Raw genomic sequence first — 16,373 nt, 5'->3', positions numbered from 1 at the left:
CGCGCGAATGCATTTATCAAAGCTTTGCCGCGGGACTGTCTCGTCTAATTAAACACGCCAACGTAATTCATTCTTCTAATAGCCGAATCCGTCCTACGAGCATGGCAAGCAGCGTGGGAACAGACGAAACAATAAAATTCATTTTCATTCACTATCAACAAATACTCACGCGTTAATTTTCCTATCTTCAAACATGAACGTACATTATTTCTTCGTCAGATAATCGCAGTCGTGCGACTCATCCGCAACGTTCGTTTACGATTAAAAAAGAAAACCTCTACATCTCGCCCCGGAACACCGCCGAACAGTTATACATCGATTTAACACGTTCCAGCCAAAAATACATACTCCTCGAAGACACCACAACGTTAAACGTTTCCTTACTAAATAACCGTACGTGCTTCAACATCACAATTCTCTCTCTTCCCCTTTCTCCCTTGCTATTTACCAATACTCACAGCACGGCAATAAGTGCACAACAATACTTGGAATAAGTCTTACTTAAGTCTCTCTCTCTCTCTTTCTCTCAACCCATTCTCTGTCTTCTCTGTCCCTATCGAAATAACGTTTAAACGAAACATAAATGAGGCACTTGCCCGAATTTATACCGGCCGCATTTTCCCATTTTCTCCTTGTTTTATAGATCAGAAATTTGCCAACAATTAATATACTGAAGGCACGCCTCGTCTAGCGCGAACGCTCGAAGCGTCCTTCCGCGAGTTCACGTTCCTCAAACTCTGGCCCCCAAATGACGCCCGGAAAATCCTCTCTAAACGTTCCCAAGGTACAGCTTCGAGCTGACCTTCGCCCCCAAAGGCGACCCCAGTACTCGATTGCTGTATGTAAGCGGCTCAGCAGCTCGGAATTAATTCCCCTGACGCGCAAAGTTCTTATTTGCCGGGAAGCATAGTTTGAGAAACGGCCCTCGGAGTCAGGACGCTCCCGTCTTCGTCCTTAAATCACCGCGGTTCTATGCACCTAAGCAGGCCACTGCTACGAACACAGTCTTCTCTGATCGTATCACACTACACAGCTACGAATCGATCCTTTGTCCCGTCGTTGTTGCTCGCCTCTTTTGTGTGTCTCTCTTGCGTGTATACATATATATGCATGAGCGTGTATATATAATATATATCAGTCCCTTCATTCCCTATATCCCTCGATTGCCGTACTGGTGAGAAACACGGAAAGGAAGAACTCGAAGATCGAATTCTGGCGCCTTAAAATTAGCCCGGAGAGTCCTCGAGCGTCCCCATGCGCGAGTCGCCGCGCAAAGGACATCGTAGAGAGCTTGCTTCGCGAAGCGTAGCAGATATTAAAAAAATAATTCGCGTCTTTCTGTCCGCGGCACGTTTTAGACGACACGACACACGCGACACCGGAAGCACGCGTTCCTCGGGTCCATCCTCCGCTCCGAAACAGCGCTCGAGGCTTCTGCGCTCCTTGCTGAACACCACACAGGAGACTTCCGAAGAACGCCGACCACTCTTCAATTCTGTCACGGAATTCCGAAACACGGAAGCACCCCATCTCGAAAGACGATCGTAATAGCACAGGGGAGGGAACGTTTTGGCAGTCATCGCGGGGCAACGCTCCATCCGGGTGACGCGGGGATCGAGTCTTCCCCTCGTCGCGCGTCTTCTAGCTCGGAGATGGCTTTCTAGGTCGTCCCGGTGGATCGATTCACCGGTGAATCCTTAGCTCCAATCCAAGGGAGAACGCTCGGTGTCACTTGCGCGCCGCTTCGTACGTCAATCCACGTCGGAAGAACATCGAGCTCGCGCCGACACGCTTCTTCCGATAGCTGGAGCTCCTGAACAGTCGATCAGCCCCGTCAGCCATCGACCGTGATCTAGGCGGGGGGCTTCTCCTCGCGTCGCACTGGCTCGCCACGTACATGATCATGTCGTTGAAGTTCGGCAGGAACTGGGGGTTGAACAACGACAGGATCCTCTCGTTCAGCTCCCTAGGGTCTCGGGTGGGCACCATGTAGTGATCCCGCGTGTTCGTGGTGTCTGCCCGATTGTAATCGGCTAGCATCCTCTGGTGCCCGCGACAGAGATCGTCGAGGCTGTTCGCGCTGCTGCTGCTGTACTCGTGGAACCCGTTCATCGGCTCCGTTAGCGCCGTCTCGGTGTACTCCAGCCCGTGGAAGTCCTCGTATCTCCGCCTGTAATCGACGATCTTCGACACCGATCGCGAGTCGTAAGGCGTCTCCCTGGAAGCAACGATGAACTCCATCGATCTCTCGTCGCTGGCCACGGTCTCGTAGGCGTCCTCGTCGTGCTCCAGCGACTGGTCGACCATGTTCAGCTCCGACAACTGGTTCTCGTCGTCGTTGTCGGTGACAGTGGCGGCGTCCTCGTCGTCGTCGTCGTTACGACCGTCCGATTCCGCGAGATCGGAGGAGGAGGAGGAAGAAGAGCCGGAACCCGTCGGGTCCTGCGGCAAGCCTCAGACGGCCCTGTGTCGTCTTCTATATCATATGTACGTCTTCTTCACCTTCTGCACCGGCTTGTTCTCCGCCGAGGAGTTCGCATTCTTCCCATTCGGGTTCTTCGGCGGGACGTTCAGCACCAGGTTTATCGACTTGTTGTTGAACCCAGGCGACTCGGAGCTCTCGGTCAGTCTGTTCAACTGCTGACGCTGCTCCGACGGCTCTGGATACGGGGCGCCGCGTAGCCTCTGAGAGAACCAGAAACCGGAAGCGAAACCGGCCACCAGGGAGAAGAAGCAGGTCCCTATCAGAGCGCCCGTCAGAGTCTGGGCGGAGTAGACCACCGGCGTCGCGATCACGTCTGCAACGAAAACCGAGTCAGAACGAGATGCCAGGATTTCGGGGGTTTAGTGGGTGGGGAGGTCTGTGGGGATAGTAGTTCGTCTGGACTGGGCACGAAAGGCTTATTGAACGAAGGATCATGTTCATTTTGGCGGTGTTTTGGACCAAATTGGTGCTTTCTAGAGGATTCTAATTAATAAACTTGGTGGAGATTATTCGATATTTGCTGGTAGGAAGGTTGATATTCTTCATTTTGATATGTGCAAGAAAATTGTGAAAGAAGTTCATGTAGATTTGTTTTTAACTACTTCTGAATATCCACCATTTGAGATTGATAAATTAGTGTATTTAAGTCCATCGTCAATCCACCTGAAACTTTTAATTATGTATAAAATATAAATGGTGAATTTAACTATACCTTGTAATCAGAAGACCAATCCTGTTCTTTTCGTTTCAATTATATCTACGACATAATTGCACGGTCCAACAGACCACCAAACCAGACATTATCTTTCGTTGAAAGCAGAAACTGTCGCGAGTATAAATCTTGACGAAAATTCCGTCTTTAGAAAGGTTTTAATATCTCGTAAAAAGCAGGCAGGAAAAAATCAAGCTACGTTGCTTTCTGTACTCGTCAATTAAAATTGTGCATTCAGCGTGTCATCAGCGTTCCCATTAATGCGAGTCGCTTAATCGCCAGCGGCGGTGCTACATATTTGAACCGTTCGCCCGAACTTCATTTCTTCTCGATATGCCGCGCGAATCCATACATTAATGCTAAAACCTCGACCGTTTCGTTCAGCCGTATAAATTACTGGAAAATCTATACCGAATACAATTCTATCGTGCCTCGCGATCCCACTGGTCACAGTTGATCGCGGTACCCTGGAACTCTAGCTAACGTGGACGTTGCATTCACCGTTACGTTGTACGATCGGCTTTCGACGAGCAGAAAATGGAATCACGAAAACGAAATGCTCGCGGGGGATCACGGCGTAATGACGAGGTACAATTGGGAGCAGATGAGTTTGGACCTGAAGGGTACCCTGAGATGAAAGGAACGCTTCTCGGCTCTGATCGTACATTTCTACGCGATACACCACTTTAATCAGGACCTCACGAGCGTAGTTCATTCAGACGGAGATCAATCTCTACTCTTTAAATTTCGTGAATTCAGAGCGCTCAATACTGGATAAGGCATCAGCCAATAAATTGTAGTATTTAAGAGACCCAGATCCAAACTCGCCTGCTCTCAACTCGGTCCGCGGGTCCTCGAAAAGCAGGACTTTCAGGTTCGAGTTTCAGCGTTGGACGTTGCTCGTCCCCGCGTAACCATGTGCACAGGTTTTTTTTCGGGACTCTTGTTTTCTACTTGGACACGCGTAATTTTAACAAAACCGGATGTCAGGAACACGAGTGCTGGTGCGACTAGTTACAGACAGACAACAGGGTGAGTACGGTGCACAAAGTTAGGATACAACGTGTATAAGTGAATGTACGAGGAGAGTTGCGACTGTAAACGAATTAAACCAGCTCGAATCACTGAAGTAAAAACGAGCAACGTGATTGCGCGCGTGTATGAGTGTGCGTGTGTATGTTCGAAAGCGCGTAGTGACTGTGGAGAAGGTGGAATTGCGATTGAGACTTAATGAACCAAAGGGAACACGGAAAAATGCATCGTGATGTAATTATTATTTATACATATTATGTAAGTGGGTGGACCATCTGGATATTGTGCAAATGATTACCTTGAGGCTCGTTAGCTCGTGGCTGCGTACGACCGTACTGATTTTCTCGATCCAGCTCGATGACGATTTCATTGTCCCGTTCATCGGGCTGCTCGCCTCGCCCGATTTCGGGCGCAATCGCTGGTTGCACGGGTTTCGCCATCTCTGAAGCAACATTTCACCACTTTGATGATGGGAGGTACAGATGGCAATCGGATTTGAAGGTAGATAATGAGTACAAGTAATATGACACGTCGATTATTGATAGCCGAGGCGGCTGGAAACACATGAACTCCCAGAAGCCATGCAAACCAAGATCGATTATGTTTTCGATTAATTTCCAAGACTTCTGAAAGGCTAATCATATGAGAGTGATAATAGCGAATGCATTGTTTGAGAATAATTAATGGAACGTTACCACAGCTATGGTTAACACGTTCACACAGATGTGTATCTTCACTGGTAGCTCTGAGGCTTCCCAGAGTTACTAATCTGTATTAATAGTCTACATTAATTGCAATTAAAATATTTAGATTAGTGCTTAGACGCTATACTAGAATATTACATGCTGTGTCAGATAGTAGAGTTTCTTAAATAGTATTTTTTCTTTGCTATAAGCAGGTAGCTGTGAACGTGTCAATTATAGACGTTCATACTTATGTATTAGTTACACAAAAATGGAGTATATTCGTCTGTGTTAATGACACTTCCTTGGTTATTAAAAGATGGGAATGGAAAGAGTCTCGCAATGTGTTGATACTCTCTGCCTCTGCAGCAGCTGGATTTCACTGGTGACGTATAGAATGTTGGGGACGTTATGTGGGCACACGAAGTGGGCAAGAAGAGGTCGTTAGCTGTGCGATACCCATGGCAGAATACGTAAAAAGCGTTAGTATAGGTAACGGTGAAAGGGTAAAGCGGTTCGCTACAAATTGTAAGTAGCCGTCACGGTCAATGAACGAAGGGAGACCATCGCGAAACGATATGCAATATGCCTTTTGTTGATCTCGCTGCCCGATATGGAGACTCTCAGGGTATTTGTTACAGGATTCAGCTGGAATTTACGACTTCTGCAGCTGTTTCGACGCTAGCGTAAATTTGTAATGGTTTACTGAAATACTGTTTCATTAAGTGCAAATTAGTTTTTAGTAAAGGGGATCGCATCTCATGTCGATCACGTCGTACAGCAGCAATACATCCTTGTGACACGGAATATTAAGTAGTAACAGTGCATAAAGTTAGTGCTTCTACGTGATCGACACAATACGTATTAAACCAAATGGAGAGGACAATTAATGACCGAATTCCGAGTAAATCTCGCAAATTAATTTACTCTAAGGAAATCAAACAGTCGTTAAGTTTCAGTCTTCGACAAGTCTATTTACATAGAGAGGATTTCCACTTCTCATTATACAATAAAATGTACAGCCTACATTGCGATACCTTCAACCATTATGTCAGAAGGAAATCTATTTAAATTCCTTAAACACTCCGCGAACGAAAGTTAAGCTTTAGGTGCCTAGAAGAAACTACAATTAGCAGCTACCATTAAGAACGTATTTGCATTGTACGGCACCCCGAAAAAGGGGAACCTTATTCCAGGACCAAACGACTGTTGTTTTCAAACTTTTCACGGCTTTCTTTCCACCTACGCCACGGTTTTGTCCCGCGCTGCAGTCCCGAGCCAATTTATTTTTCAATCAATCACTGGAACCGCTGTTACGTTGTTTCCGACTGCGCAAAAATGACTGAAAGGCGGCTTTGATTAAAGGTCGTATTAATTCGAAACGGTTTTCGTGCGTTCTGCGCGGTGTGTAATAACACGGTGCTCGCTCGGCCAGAGAATTTCAATACGTGACGACGGGTTCGACGGTATCCCTGGAACGAACGCGCAGAAAAATCGGAGAACCGTACGTCGTACCGGTTCCGTACTTCTGATGCTTGTTAGTCGTCCAACCTGTGCGCATGATAAGGTGCACAGCGGAATAAGTTCCGTACAGTTAGAAATTATTCAGCTGCCAGAGTTTATCGAGGCACGTCTACAGCCGAAGGAAATTATACGTGTCTCGATGATAAGCGAGTTCTTGCGTCGCGCGGGACAAACTGGGACCAAATCGTGCTCACTTTCCGCGAACGATTCGGTTTCTTCTAGCGGAAAATCCGTGCCTCGTTTGCATTATTGTTGAAAGTCTTCCGCGGATACCCGCATTGTCTGTTTATGGGTTAATATAGGAGAAAGTAGGTATGCACCGTTTAACGTTTTCCTTTTTCTGAAGACTAGTGTGAAAAGAACTGGAGGATATTTAATATGCTCACAGTCTACTGAAAGTGTACTAATTCAGTTAGTTTGTAAGTCGGATACAAGTTTCAGAGAACTGTTAGAAATATCAAAGGAAGGAGAGTGAAGAAAATGTATCATTATTAATGAGATCTGTATATCAAACGTGTCGTGAGAAATTGTTTAAATTGCCCTGACCTACATATTGTATGGATCATGGAACTGTGAGCATGTTAATAAAGCTACTTCATAGTATCTTCTAATCAACTTAAGGAACATCGATAAGCGAAAAATGTAGATTTTAATAAACTTAAAATTATCACGCTCCACGTGACCGTAGAATTTTAGTTATTCTTGTGATACTTAAAAGTTTGTCTAAAAAGAGTCTATTAAATTTTGATCACAGAAATATGGTAATAAATAACTCTCCCTAATTTCTACTTTCTTCATCTTACTTCAAATTACAGAATGCATTTATCCACTCCCTGAAAATTCCACTTTCGACACAAAAGGTATTAATGGATACGTGCGTCGTCTTTCTATTTACAAAAAAAAGCAAGTCTACAACACATTCCACTCGGTAATTAGCCATCAAAGCCGCGGAACGAAGAATGCTCGTTGCAACAGACCACGATATGGATCTACTCCGTTCATTCAGCATGCATATACGATCTCTTAATCATACTAATCGTCCCGCGTGAATCTAGCGGCCAATAAACAACAGACGTTCGACGAATTTTTCCTCTCGTCAATCGTTAAGGATGAACACTTATAAGCTCTAACGAACGACGCTCGCGAAAGCTTCCACAAAACACCCAGCGCAATATTTTCTGACGTTTAATTAAGTAGCTGAGCATCGGGCCTCGAAAATGCATTGCGGTTGATTAAAATTAATTGGCGGCTGCATGGATACGGATGGATCTCGTTGGTTAATCCGTTTTATGCAGATTTAACGAGCGCCGCTCGGCGACGGGCATCGAACACTCGTCACAACGAGATTCTTCGTTCGGCAGCCGATGTTTCAATGCACGCTGCGCCTCGTTCGAAGGAGCTTCTTGCCTAGTTCCAAGTTATGTGTAAGTAATAACGATGAGCGCCTTAAGAGGCAACTTTCATCCGCGATGGCCGCGTAAGCGCGGCAACTTTCAGCGAAAACCAGCCTTTCATGCAGTTCCGTCTCGTGGGTAATTCATGCGACCAATAAAAGAGTAGTAGGTCAAACTTGCTCGCAGAAGAGAGCATGGGCTGTACAATCGGCTCGTGGGACGTGACGGGGCTGTCCGCTGCTTTTGATTAACCTAGGGAGATTAAGGGGAAGTGTTCCCCGATTCAGAAATTTGAAAAATGGTAACTTCAGCTATTTCTTTTCTCTGAACAATTTTTTTAATCTTCTTTTAACTACTTTTATTCATGTATTCTATTTATGAAAATTCTCTACAAAATTAGTTCCTATCGTGTACACTCTTTTTATTGCATATTCAAATGTCCTTGTTGAAATAGGGACAATATGTTGAGATCCTACTTTTCTCAGGATAAATATGTAAGTCGTCTAGGTTTAAGGCTTTCATGTGACAGTATAAAAGTCGTCCTCAGTAAAGGAAACTAATAGTCTGTGCAATGCAAAGTTTACAAAAATGAGGTTTCAGCTGGAAGTTTTTTTATAGCTGAAGCCACTATACGTAACAAGTTTCTTAGTAAATGCAGAGCCTGGTAAGTGATTCGAAGAAAGTTGAACAAGCAGCGAGTCTTCTAATCTCCGCCGCGTTTCCCGCTCGATCGTCAACATCGTCTATGTCTATCCTGCATCAGGAACAACCGTTTTTGGCACTGTAGCTTGAGCATCTATCCCTTCGCGATCTCAACGACTTCTAGTCGCGAACGACCCAAGTGACGCTCGTTAGGGACGTATCAGGCGACATAAACCGATGCATAAATTCCAATTTATCCTACAGCCTGTACCACGTTCCGCACAACCGTGGCGATGTTGTACACCGTGTTGAATGTCATAAATCGATTCTGGCGAACGTTCAGCCAGCGCGATAGCTGGCTATCGCATCTACATACGCGCACCTTCGACAATACTCGACGACAAAAAGGTGACTTTCGGACTTCCCTGATGCACCGTGCTGGCTGTTTGCTCGAACGTTAGGATATCTTCACTTTTTCATGTCGGCGTGTTTCCACGTCGAGACGCTAGCCCTGAGCTATGTAATGAATGCTTCCCTTGGAAGTGGGACCATTTGATTTGAATTATGGTCACGATGTGGATTTTTACCCCGTGGAATGGGAGATATCCCTTTGGTGTCTTTAGATCTAAGTTTCTCAACCTTTTTTCGCTTGTGGCTCTATGGCCCTTCCTTTCCTTTCTTTTTTCCTGTCCCTATTCTTTTCCAGTCCCTATCTTCCTTTTCCTCACTTTGCTCTGAAAATTCAGTACAGAGACCCCTAGTTAGAGGACCTGCTTCAGTTGATAAAAACTGAATAAAAAGAAGGCTGATCGGTACTGTATAAAAATACGAACGCAAGTCCGTAGAAATGTTTCAATACGGAAGTATAGAACAAGTGGAAAAGCCAGCTGCCATGGAGGTAGTAGTTCACTGGCTTGGCTGCCAATTAAAGAGATAATAAAAATCTAGAATCGATGTACAGAAGGCTCGTGGTTCGATGGAGAAAAGGCAAGAAGGGGGAGAAAAAGATTGAAATGCTTCTAAGTAGCTGTTATGGTCGGTGGAGGAAGAAATCGCGTTCCTAAACGGTCCCGATGCACCGATACGCCATGCACATTGCGTACGTTCAGCATGTAAGCGCCCGATGCGAATTCGATTACAGCGGAAAATTGATGGTGGCCGATAAGCCGCGTGAAATATGAATATGCTGAAGTTTATAAGACCCTCTCGTGTGCACGCGTGCATGGAAGTTTTAAAGCGGACGTCCACGAAGAAATATTGCGATTTTTTATCTCTCCAACGATAGGAATAATTTTCGAGGAACTTTTTCCAGTCGATTTCAGGATTCGATCGAACCTCCGCGGGCGTTTCTTTGTTTAATGGATAAAGGAGCGAGCAGAAGAACAAATCCAAAGGAGAGGAGCTAGATGTGGAAGCTTTCAAAGTAAAACTGACGTGTGCAAGTGCATGTGAAACATCTAGCAAGAGTTTCACCAGTTTAATGAGTAAATTCCTGAGAAAATTTATAGTGGAACAGGCGAAAGACCTCAATCTCGAGTTTAAAGCGGAAATATGCGGCTTCATTTGAGACGATGCAAATGCGAAACGATTTTAAACGAAAGGATTATTCAGGTGTGTAATTTTTTGAATTTAGAAACTTGTCAATTTCAGATGTTTCTGAGTTCATGTAAAACGCTCTTTTCCTATTTCTATTTACACTCGACAGATCCTCCATTATTTATAGAAAGCCCTAAACAAATTTTTTCACAGGAACTCAATTCAATCTTCTAACCCACTATGTACCAGTCTACTACAACGCTTCACAGGACACCAGGGAAAATTCCCTAAAATTCTTTTCAAAGACGCCTGACTACCACAGCGAACAAGACTCCACTCATATCCGCGATCCACGCGATAGAGGCGTTGAAAATCGCTGTCTAGGAACCGTGATCCACGAATGAAATTCTTTCGAAGAAAGCTTCGCTTCCTCGAATCGACTGTAGAGCCGATCAGGAAGCGTGGCGCGCGAATATTCACGGATGACTTTCCTCTAGGCATTCCCTTCCAGAGTGCAAGCGCGAGAAGTCGACAGAATAAACTGTTGTTGTTAAGTAGGTAAGTCGCCGTCACAGTCGCTGGGAAAGGGAAGCTTCCAGGATAACCTAAAGGCGGGATTTCCTATCAATTGTCGCATGCTACCGATGCACACTTTCGAACGTAGAGTCTGGAGGTAGATAAAAAAATTCCACAGGGTATCGTGCAGCTTCCCAACAATCGTGCCGCTAGACTGTACACGAGACTCGATTCAAAGGAACGATCCATTTGGGGAACGAAAACTTCGGAAACTTTCTGGTCGTCTCGAGACACGCAATTCCTTACATCGAAACTGAGCGAACTAGGTCTGCACGAATTGTGCTTCGCCAAATGCTCGATGTGGCGGAAGACTTGCTATTGAAATTCCGAGAATTATGAGATACAGTAATTTCTTTTTGCACAGGCGTTGTAGGTACCATTTCTATTTCGTTGATTTATCTAAGGAGAGTTCTTTTTTTTATTTAAGCAAGAATGTATAGGGTATATTAGTTTCTTTTTATATTAGACTTAGTTTTTAGTTTCATTTAGATTCTGAATATACACCGAGAGAATACTGTACTTGCTCGATGGAATTTTCCCTAAGTCTGTTTTTGATAAATTAGCTGCCCTGTGTACAACGTACCCAATTAATTTTTAAGCTTGTTTCAACTTAATAAAATTAATAAAGAAAGATTGCAGCTTTGCTCAGAGATTAAAAGTACCCTCTGCAATTTCTGAAGGTATTCATCTGGTGCCTTGCATTAAAGCTGAAAATCTTAAAGGAACAAATATTGCCATGCCACGCGGTCGATAAATATTATTAATGTTTAATAGAGGCACGGTGTTTAAAAAACCTGGAGAAACGAAAGAGTGCAGCCAAGTTACAGCGTTCAACGTTTCCATAGTTCCAGAGGAACGAAATCAATTTTGAAGGTATAAATTCCTATAAGTACGGTAATCGAATTAATGAGTTTAATTACCTAGCTCGTAACCGCAGCCCTTGTGCTTCCCGGTCGTAATGTCCTGGAACAGGGTTTTGTCGGCGTCGCTGTCATGGAGCTTCGTCGACACAGCCACACAGAGGTTCTTCGTGGCGTCCCAAGCGCAATGAGGATCCTGAAGAGCCACGCAAGACGCGCAGGTGCCTGCTGCTGGGGAGTCGCAATGGTGAAGGGGGACTGCACGAATTTCGGAGTCTGCAAACACGACCAATTTGCTCGCCTCGCCTGCCAGGTGGACCACCAAAAGGTCCTTGATTGCTTGTCCTAGAAATTTCGATGTTCACATTACCATCAGTCTAATTACACTGGGAGTAGAGGCCAATACAAATTATGGGATATTTTTGTGCTCGATCGCACAGAACCATGCAAATATTGCTTTAAAGTCATGTTTAACCGTAACGCATATATCGACATGAAAAATTTGATAATATAAATAAAATTGAAGCGAAACGAAAAGCCATGCCTTTTGAAACATATGTGATCCCCTTTTAGGAATTATTGAAAGGCAAAGAGCAAGTTTATTGCATTGTTGGATTAAAATTCGAGTCACAATTTTTTCGTTGGATCGTAAAAAAGCAGGTGAAACAGGCGGTTATTTTTCATGAAGAAATAAAATAAATGAAGTTAATAACATTTATTTTCTCTTTTCCCTGTATTTCATTCACAAAGAAAACGTGAAATACGCTCTATTATTCAAATTTTTCTTCCCCACGAAGGCTTCCATTAAACGTCCAGAAACAGGATCCACGAAATCCGCATTCAGTTTGCGCGAATTACTTGTTTCGTCACGTGAAACGCGAATTTTTGCTACGGTTTGCTACAAATACGCGCGACCGAATAAATCACATGAATAACTGAATATTTGCCTGCAAGTTCGTGACGGTTCATCCAACGAGTCGAGAAACGAACCGCTATACTTTTACTATTTCATTTGTTTATTTATTTTTTCGTCTCGTTACAAGTGAACTCCTATTACGAAGAAATAACTTTCTGCATATTTGTTTTTCCTCTCCTTTCTTTCTTTTTTTTTTTTTTGCTTTCGTTTCTTTTTTGTACCGATCCTGTGTGGAAAACGACAGATCGCGCATCGGCAGAACCGTGCATAATTCAACGGGGTTAATTAAATTCTTGAGCACCGAAATTTAGATTCACGTTCGATCCTTCCCCAGAAATTTCCTATTTTGCATTGTAATTGGGTTGACGTGTTATCAGACCCGTCCGATCGAACATTGAATTTTATGAACGGTCGCGTTATTCGGGCGTGGGTGTAAACAAACAAAGAAACGAGGAATATTTCGAGACAGCTTACCGTATTTCAACACTTGAACGTCGCTGACGATAACCTGGCCGACGTTGCTGAGAGAATCAGGCGCGCGAGTGTTCAGCGCTTTGAGAACTCGGCCGTCGTCTACGCATAATTATGAAATTATGTTAATCGAATCCGCGGGAGTGCTTTCCGTTCGTCGTCGTGCGCAATTATAGGCCACTCACCTGTTCCTATATAGAGGATGTCGTAGGCCTTGCCATCCAGCGCCTTTACTTGAGAATCTACGGCGACTTTGGTAAATCTGTAACTGCAAAACGTCGTTAACTTTAATTATCAGTCTTTAGCATTCTGTTTTCCGAGTCAAAAATATTCAGAGCCATAAATAATTTCTGCTTTGGCCTTCTCCCTTTAGCAGAATCTGTTAATGCTGGCATGAGTACATTATTTAAAGCCGCTGACAGAATTTACTTCGATGAATATTGAATTTATACAGAATCCACAATGTATATTATTATTTGCATACGAAAACTTCGTACAGAATTACAAATAATTTTGAACATTTAATGATTATTATCATTAATAATTACGAATTATTATATCTTGAATGGTATTTTCCCCATTTTGTAAACCTTGTGCAATGGTTAAGTAAATTTGACTTGGAACTAAATTTCAAATTTCTTAAAGACAAGTTCAGTCCACATAAAATTCGTGGACTTTTAATTGAAGTAACTTCACGTACTTGTACCATAAAAAAGTAAGAGGGGAAGAAATGCAACTCACTTGAAGCTGACTTTGGTTATCACAGGCAATGAGAAGAAAGACTGAACCGCGTCGTCCATGAGGGGGTGCGCCTTCACGAAGTTCACGGTCACGTCTGGAAGTGTTCTGGAGTCCTTCACGCACGCACCTGGCCTTGGCTCGGGCACCTTCTCCGGAAGTACCCGTAGCCAGTTGCTGTTTATGGTCTCTTGCTCCTTGAACGCACCCTGGAAGACTTCGAGAACGTTCTTCATGGAGAACGCGCAGACGGCTGACCCGCCAATGGAGTTCACGGGAGTGGTGAAAACTCCGTAAACGAGTCGCGCGCGTTCACCAGCGTAAACACCCTCCGTCACGTCACTGGTTGACTCTGCGGAACAATTGAAAAAAACAATTGATCTATGAAATGCCTGAGCGATCGCTTTCGATTTGATCGTTTTTCAATCCTATCGTTTTCATTCGATAGAATGATCGCGTGACCGTGCACTTCCGGGAATCAGGGCTTCATCGGTGTACCATCACTTTCAGTTTACTGTGCGAAGAATTAATTCCTGTAACAGTGGGAATCCTGAGACTCCCTGAGATCTCTTCAGACTGATATTTACCGCTGCGTTTTATCTGAATTGAAGGGAGCTAATGTTGGTGCATTACACTTTTAAGGGAGAAAAGATTTATTGATATCTACAGTCTTTTAAGTCAAATTTTATCAATGAGTTTTGCAGGTAAAAATAAGATCCAATAATTGATGAAATATAATATGAATCTAGACTATCTATAAGCATCGTCCACGAGTTTATACCAAGAAGCTTATGTATGAGTCAATGTTTAAACGATATTGATACAATATGCCCAATTCTAAACCACGTTATAAACAGTTCAAGGAGATTAGGCACCTTTCGAAGCGTCACAATTCAATTAACAGAACTCTGACTTTCCTGCTGCTAATTAAACAGCTATTCCCGCGTCGCGCCACGCTCTCGGCAAGGATTACAGAGTTTCTATGCGGTGTCTTGGACAATTACAATTTCCAAATCACTGTTAGGAACCGGGATATAATCAAAGGGTTATTAGTGTAACGAGTATCGCTGTTCGCGGGGCTGTGCAATGTTAATGCGATACCTCGTTACGCGGTAATAACAATTTCGCGTCGGTAACACCTCGCATTATAAAATTAGCCTGCTCTTGTAAAAACAACAGTTCAAGTTCGTCGCCGTGCGTATGTGCTGGAGAAATTGTAACGTTAATTCCGCGGCAGCTAATAAGGTGTTAATATTAATCCGAGCAGCGACCTCTGGCATAATAGCAGTGAATGACGTTACATCCACGGTGTAATATCAATTACGTTGCTCTGTGAACGGGGGGATAGGGGAAAATATGGCCCTTCTCGCGGCAGCCCTCCGCTATGTAAAGTGACAACACTATTTTCGACTGTTGGATTTAATTGAAAATGGACCGTGATATTTCGTTAGCGTATTATCCCGTGGATGAATTTCGTTCTCGGTTTGGAATCGTCATTTCCACTTTAAAGATTAGTTAATACACGTTTGAAGAACAGGATGAAGTCTTTTGTTAATGAAATCCAATTTAGTGGGTAATAACGAATATCCTACGGTTCAGGGAAACTTTCAGGAAGTTTGAAGATTATTTTTCAGAGACTAATTCTGTTTAAAATAATAAGGTAATTTATTTCGTAGCGACTATTCCTTGAGGGTAACACTCTCCTATTTTTCTCATTTTAAAGACAGATTGTAGAGGCAGAATCCTTTCGCAATGCTGATTAAATTCAACTGATTAAACTCTAAAAATAAGTTTCGTGATGCTTTGATCGAGATCCTTTCGTTCCATATTTTCCCATTTTAATAAAGCAGTTCACAATTAATGCAATTCGGTGCATGGCATGAACTCAGTGTATGCTTCTAAAATACATAAAGAACTCTGATCATGAATCCCTCACAATAGCCCCCTACTGAATCGTCATTCCCCTAACGTAAGAGATTTCCTCAATGTTCCATATCATGCTCCGAGTACATAGATGTAAACCATTTCAGATCAAATGGATCCGAGCAGAATCCAGCAGAATTAAATATCCATCGACGATTCGAAGCGAATTACAGGGGGACAAAGAAGAAAGGTAGGGCAATAACATCGGGTCGGGTACTGAAAAAGAGCAATCGGTGCGAGAGATGGAAGGATCGAATATGAAGATAAAGAGGATCGTCAAACGAGCGTGTGTCCTCGTAGTCCTTTCGCGCAGGATAAAAATAAGAGAGGTAAAGAGGCTCGATCTCACAAAGAGCCTAAAGCGATCTTAAATTCAAATTCGGCCTGGATGCATAGTTTACGCCGATGACACGAGTCTTGGCGTTGGCATCTAAATCACACGGGTCCCATCAAATGGTCCGCGCAGTCGGCTACTGATGGACATTAATATTAAAAATTCGTCGGGAACAATAACGTTAAAGAAGCGTAATCTACGGTGTGCCCAGCTCGTCAGAGCGGCGACTGAATGGCGAAAGCGAAAGAAAACGTGGGGTGGAAGTTTTCCGTCACCTTGCCGTTAATTCCGCACGAACGAAGCTAAAAACCATTAATGTAGCCATTCTTCGAGGACATTAGCACGGTAGAAAAGGTAATTCGTGTTCCATAAAACATTGAATAATACGTCACGCTGACGTCTGCCGGTTCGCTGTGTTACGAACAGAATCGGGGACAGTAATTTTCGAAATTGCCGCGGGTTCCATTATCGTTGCGCCTGATTGGACGGAGATTTCTGTCATCTTTAATTTTGCATCGACGAGACGATTTAATGCGAATGGCCTAGA

The 16,373-nt window shown here is 43.7% G+C and overlaps 2 protein-coding genes across 3 annotated transcripts in view; both read right to left on the bottom strand.

Moving 5' to 3' along the window:
* Positions 1–1,715: 1,715 nt before the first annotated feature.
* Positions 1,716–2,312, bottom strand: LOC143181119 (uncharacterized). The gene has a single exon (XM_076381359.1). It carries the CDS (start codon positions 2,305–2,307, stop codon positions 1,729–1,731), a length of 579 nt encoding a protein of 192 aa, XP_076237474.1. The 5' UTR covers positions 2,308–2,312; the 3' UTR covers positions 1,716–1,728.
* A 137-nt stretch (positions 2,313–2,449) lies between these two features.
* LOC143181118 (semaphorin-1A) overlaps positions 2,450–16,373 on the bottom strand; it is a 260,427-nt gene continuing 246,503 nt past the window's right edge. Inside the window, exons 10-15 of one of the 2 annotated variants that reach the window (XM_076381357.1) lie at positions 13,573–13,921; positions 13,017–13,099; positions 12,835–12,933; positions 11,505–11,789; positions 4,528–4,671; positions 2,450–2,798 (exon numbers count right to left, since the gene is read on the bottom strand). In XM_076381357.1, coding sequence (XP_076237472.1) covers positions 2,482–2,798; positions 4,528–4,671; positions 11,505–11,789; positions 12,835–12,933; positions 13,017–13,099; positions 13,573–13,921 — 1,277 coding nt within the window. In that variant the 3' untranslated portion in view covers positions 2,450–2,481. The remainder of the gene's footprint in view (positions 2,799–4,527; positions 4,672–11,504; positions 11,790–12,834; positions 12,934–13,016; positions 13,100–13,572; positions 13,922–16,373) is intronic. The other variant, XM_076381358.1, reaches the window with a different exon arrangement.

Source organism: Calliopsis andreniformis, chromosome 6 (genome assembly GCF_051401765.1).
Source record: "Calliopsis andreniformis isolate RMS-2024a chromosome 6, iyCalAndr_principal, whole genome shotgun sequence".
Taxonomy (NCBI): domain Eukaryota; kingdom Metazoa; phylum Arthropoda; class Insecta; order Hymenoptera; family Andrenidae; genus Calliopsis; species Calliopsis andreniformis.
The sequence above is the reverse complement of the archived record's forward strand: the minus strand, read 5'-3'. Positions and strand labels throughout refer to the sequence as shown.